This window comes from Telmatherina bonti, assembly GCF_933228915.1.
Source record: "Telmatherina bonti genome assembly, chromosome: 19".
Lineage (NCBI taxonomy): Eukaryota > Metazoa > Chordata > Actinopteri > Atheriniformes > Telmatherinidae > Telmatherina > Telmatherina bonti.
In genome coordinates this window covers 5,631,999-5,637,798 of record NC_136617.1, presented here as the reverse complement: position 1 = coordinate 5,637,798, position 5,800 = coordinate 5,631,999, and the positions used below count along the sequence as shown (strand labels likewise).

At 41.5% G+C, this 5,800-nt stretch overlaps 1 protein-coding gene across 1 annotated transcript in view; it reads right to left on the bottom strand.

Annotated features, from left to right (window-relative positions):
- LOC306770378 (sodium/hydrogen exchanger 3-like) overlaps positions 1 to 4,407 on the bottom strand; it is a gene marked incomplete at both ends in the record, with an annotated part of 19,840 nt that extends 15,433 nt beyond the window's left edge. Inside the window, one exon of the mRNA XM_079259237.1 lies at positions 4,155 to 4,407. Coding sequence (XP_079115363.1) covers positions 4,155 to 4,407 — 253 coding nt within the window. The remainder of the gene's footprint in view (positions 1 to 4,154) is intronic.
- Between the last annotated feature and the right edge of the window lie 1,393 nt (positions 4,408 to 5,800).

Sequence of the window (5,800 nt, the reverse complement as noted above, 5' to 3'; positions counted from 1 at the left end):
TATATATATATATATATATATATATATATATATATAATTTTAAGAACTTCATGTAAAACACTGTGAAGGAAATGTAGCGTATCATTCCTTTACTGTGGTTGTCACTTCATTCTTCAGAACATGTATTCAGACGACACAACGTCAGAGAGTAGCTCCTATTGTGAGCAGATGGGATTTTTATTGTGTGCCAGAATATTTCCCAGATATGATGAAGAGAACTGACTTTAGTAATCCTGTAGTTCCAGCGAGGCCAACCCTCAGACTGTTCGAAGTACAAGTCGGAGCTCTTATCTACGGGCTTCTTATATATTACTACTGTCTATCATGACCTGTAACTACCTTATCTTCTTTTTTTATTTCCGTCTGTGACTTTGCATCCTCATTCCTCCCACAGCGTGTGTTCAGAAGACTCCAGAAGTGGGAAGAACATGCGTTCAGACTCCATAATGTCACAGAGAAGCTTGTGACGTCAGCAGATAGGATTTTTTATTGTATGCCAGAATATTTCCCAGAAAAGATGAAGAGATCAAACTGGCTCTTTGATAACCCTGTTGTTCACGTGAGGCCGACCCTCAGACAGAAAACACCTCTTCTCCTTAGAGTCTTCAGACGTGGTGCAACTCCTGCAGGAGTGAACCAAAACTGAACGGACTTTCTCAACTCGATCATTGTGATAAGTGATTCATTTTCCCACCACATGCAGATGTTACGTTTCCATGGAAACGGGATGTTTTCAGCCTCAGCTGTCAGATTCTGAGGCTAAAATGACGTAAAATGAATGAATGAACAGATAAAGCAGCATAAAGAGCTAACAGAAGATTGTAGAAATAACACACATAGATCAGCAGTGACCAAGTCTTTTCTCATCTGCACATCATTCTCTCACGTCTGAAACACACACACACACACACACACACAGTTTCCATGTTTCCACACGTCTTCCTGCTACTATCTACCTGCTGTCCTCACTGCAGCACCTCCACCTCAGCTGCATCCCAAACATCTTCTTGGCTTTATTCCAGCCATAGAGGATCATTATTTTCCTGCTTTTCTCATCACCTGTTGATCTTTGGCTGCTCCTGATTGGACGTTACCGTCAGTTTAAGCTCTCTGATTGGTGGAAAGTCCGACAGGAAGTGTCTTCATCATCATGTCCAGGTGAAAATAGAGGTCTCTTAGCAACATGGTAGTGATGGTGATGAAGATGTGATAAATAATGGTGTTATCATTAGCTGGAATTAACACTTCATTCTTAATGCAAATTTCTATTCAGAATTAAACTTAATTACAATGTAAGTGTCTGGTTTCTTCACATTTTAATCCGAACTATTTAATTCCTCTGTCATGTAAACCTTCGTTCCGCTCTAAGTTAACTCCGGTCATTCTGAGCATGCTCGTTACCTTGTCCTGTCCCGATGACGCGCCTTGTTTTACCTCCCGTGTTCGGTGGTCTGTCTTTCTTCTCCTTCTCAGTTGCTGCAGAAAGTGAAGTAGTATGCTGGTGTTGAGCTGCTACTTCACATTTATAATAAACAGCAACAAAACTGAAACTTATTATGCAATTTTTACAAGTTAGGACTGAAAAGACGAGAAGCAGGGAGCCAACTTTGTTTTCCAGTATACGTCATACGTCACGTCCAATCAGAACCCTTCCCAACCCGTTAACTCCGAATTACTGAATTCCAAATCATTAATTCCAATTTAAACATCATGTAACCGTAGCCACTCTGGATTTATCATCTCGAGTCTCTGAAGAAACACGACATGTTGGGTCTGCAGGTTAACACTACCGTCCCTGACATGCTGACGATGATCGAAGCGAAATGAGGGACGTTGAGGATGTAGAATATTTGGAGCTAAGATATTCAGAGTTACATGAAAAGAGTATAATAACATGAATGCTTGACATCCATCTGCACTCGGTCAGACCTGTTAAGATGTTTCAACTCGTTTGGATCATTAGATCAGACCTGATCAAACACTTTCACATGAATGTTAGCTAAAGAAGGCTTATCACAGGAGTTTCATTAAATGTCCACATGTTTCAGAAACAAAAATCAAAGTGTCTGTAAAATGTAAAAAGCTGAAGATGACCTTGACCTGGAAGGGGTTCCCCTCAAACACAAAAAGTCTGACCAGAAAAGCATTTTTCAGGACAAATCAATGAGCTGTTTCAACACCGAACTCATCACCAATTAACCAACAAAAGATCTAAACAATGAGTATTGACCGTAGATTTGTCGGTATTCAGATGAGTTACAATGGAATTTAGCTTCTATCAGATAACATTTAATAAGTAGCTTCATCTGTCTCATTTCAGCCTCCTTATCTTCACCTCGCCCTGCATGTGACCTAGAAATCAATTTCTGCAGAATAATTTAATTTTTTCAATTAAAAAACTGTCTGTGGAGCAGACAGGAGGCAACTGACAGAGTCTGTCCTCCGCCAGTCTCTGCAGCATTTAGACCAAACTCAAAACTGAGCTGATCAAAGGATGCAGAAGATCATCAATCCCTAATAAAATCATACAAAAAACTGTTTGGTAATTTTCAAAATGAATTTTTGTTACTTTTAGTGAGCTTTATAATCTTTAATTAATATATTTTGGCACAAATATGTTTCCATCCTTCATCGACACAGAGAAATTTTGAATAAATGTATCAATATTTGAACTTTTCAACACCTGAATCAGGGCAAAACTATGATTATTCTGTCTGGTAGCAAACAGAAGAGGGTCAGCGTTGGTAAACACCTTTAGATTTGGGCTTTTAAAAACACGAACGATGTTGGAAAGCTTGTAGCGCTGTCACAAAGTCACAAAGTTTTACTGGACTTCAGTGCTGCATTCATCACTGCTGACAGACTGCTGACCACAACAAGTACAGGAAAAGTACAGAAAGAGAACAGGAAGTATTTTGTGTCAATACATAACATTACATCTGAAGTACAAGTGGAGTTCCCCAAGGCTCCGTCCTGGAGGCTCTTCAGAGCAGGTCATAAACAACTGTTGTTACCGTAGCAATGCAGACGACACACAGGTTTATATAACAATGTCACCAGGAGACCCAGGACCTGTACAGGATCTTGGTAAAAGCATTGAGGAGATTAATGACTGGATGTGCCAAAACTTTCTTCGATTGAACAAAAAACACCTGAGGTGATTGTCTTTGGACCCGAAGAGAAACGATTAAAGGTCAACACAGCTTATTTCTACACACCTGAAAACCACCAACCAGGCCAGAAATCTTCGTACAGTGATAGACTCAGTCCTAAAAACCATCAAATAAGGCCAGAAATCTGGGTACAGTGATAGAACTGGACCTGAAAACCACTAACCACTCCAGAGATTTGCATGTAGTGATAGATTCAGACCTAAAAACCATCAAATAAGGCCAGAAATCTGGGTACAGTGATAGAACTGGACCTGAAAACCACTAACCACTCCAGAGATTTGCATGTAGTGATAGATTCAGACCTAAAAACCATCAAATAAGGCCAGAAATCTGGGTACAGCGATGGACTTGGACCTGAAAACCTCCAACCAGGCCAGGGGCCAGGCCAGAAATCTGGGTACAGCGATAGACTTGGACCTAAAACCAGAGTCAGAACCAGACCTGGAGAAGCTGCATTCAGCTTCTATGCTCCACATGTCTGGAAGAAACTCCCAGATCAGCTGGAACATCCTGTTAAAGACTCTTCTGTATATATTTTATCAATATTGTAATTGTTTCTGTTCATTTCTTCTTCACATTAAATGAGCACATTAAATGCCTTTTCTACATGCGTTCTTTTCAGCTTCTGACTGGACTGTTCTCATCTGAAGAGACAGACGGAGCTGTTGGGCTGTAAACTAGGTGGTTATCTATAAATAGACTGAATAATCTACAGAGAAGATGGAAAAGCTGCTTCTGGTCTAATCCTGCACACATTTGTTTTGCTTAGCTTCTGTAATTGGATCATTTCATCATTTTCTTTTTGTTTCCAGATGTTTTACATTCTGACTCAAAGTGGGAAAGATGGGAGGTTGAGGAGGGCCGATTGGATTTTCCTTCATTGTTTTCTGACAGAAAAGAGAATCACCATCGCAGAACACAGTTTATCTCACTTATACATGCTGTAAGCCGTGAACTACATCAGGACCAATCAGCCCTTACCGAGTTTACAGAGCCAGGAGACCAGGATCCACAGAGCCACCAGGTATGGGATGCTGACATGTTGCCACTTCCAGGTCACAATGGGCAGGGTGGTGATGGGTGCCTTTCCATGACCAGTTTCCCCTTGGTCAGTGCTGGAGTGCTCGTCACCTGTGCTCATGTTCTCGGGAGCAGAAGTACTGGCCAGACTCGGGCTTCTGGACGCCAGCATCAGCAGACAGAGAAGAAGTGCTAACCTCCGTGTCACCGCCATGTTTTGGGGGGAATCGCTTCCTAAAGTCGACTTTTACTGAAGCTGCTCTGGGATCAGGTCAGCCTCTGATTGCAGCTCTCATTTCTTTCCTCAGGTCTCTTTCAGTTTGTTCCTGACATCCAGACGTAGGTCCGACCGGAGCATGGTGATGATCTGTTCTCCTCTGAGTCGGGGATGCAGTTTTCCCAGCAGGTGAAGCTCAGCCCATTCTGATGCTCCCCGTCTCCTCCCACTTTCCACCTGGACCGGCTTGTTTGGCCACTTCACTCAAAAAGGGAGAATTGGTGCTTTTGTTTTTCCTCTTATGGCTGGAAATAACCACATTTCCCTTAAAAGCCTCAGATGGACAGACTTATAATATCTTTTTAAGCCTTTAGATAACATCTAAACTGAAGATCTGAACGAGCTGATATTAGCTGCCTGGAGCTGATTTGTGAGATTTTATAGAAAACTTTGTCAAAAAATCCCATAAAAATGGATGTTTGTTGCAGCATTTCTTTGATGTAGCAAGGCCTCTTGGTAGTAAAGCTTTTATGAATCTGAATAACAAACATGGTCACGTAAATCTCTTTTCTTCCTCATTCTGATGCTCAGTTTGAACTTCAGCACGTCTGCATGCTGCCATGTGATTGGCTGATCAGATATCTGCATTAACAAGTAATTGAACAGGTGGAGCTGATGATGTTAAAGTACCTAAAAAACTGTCATTCTGAGCAGAGATGAAGTACATGCTGATGCTTTTGTGGCTCATTACAGCTAACTTACCTGTCCTGGTTCATACGTGTACCTCAGGTAGAAAGAAATGACGTATTTGTTGCTGAAAATAAGCGCCATGCCCTCCCCTGCCACCATGTTGAGCCTTCATATATTCATGTTTATACAGAAACTTGTCAATGACCCTCGGTTTGTATGTCTGAAACTAAGGTTCCTGCCCTCCCAGGTGCTCCCGGTCCCTTCAGGTACTTTTCAAAGCTCTGAATACTTTGACATATCAGTTCTTTATCGCTTTAATCCTTCATATTAGTTTTGTGTATTCGGGAAACAAATGTGAAGTTAGAACTTGGGTGCGGTAATCTTTACAGTAAGTGTAGGCAAACTGAACTCCGTTTAACCCTCTTCAGTCAGATTTAACCTCTGACTTCATAAAACAGCATTTCTGCATCTGGATCAGTCTTTCACTTTTCCAGAACGTTTACAGAATAAAATCTGGATTAAAACCACCAACCAGGTGGCGTTTAGTTGAACCCTTTTCACTGCAAATGATTTCTCGACCTGCCGTTTCGTCCTCTGTCCCAACACCAGCATGAGCGTCAGACGACCTGTTCGCACGACACCTCTGTTGTTAGTTAACGATTAACCAGCTGCTCCGACTGTTTCTTCACATATTCTCATT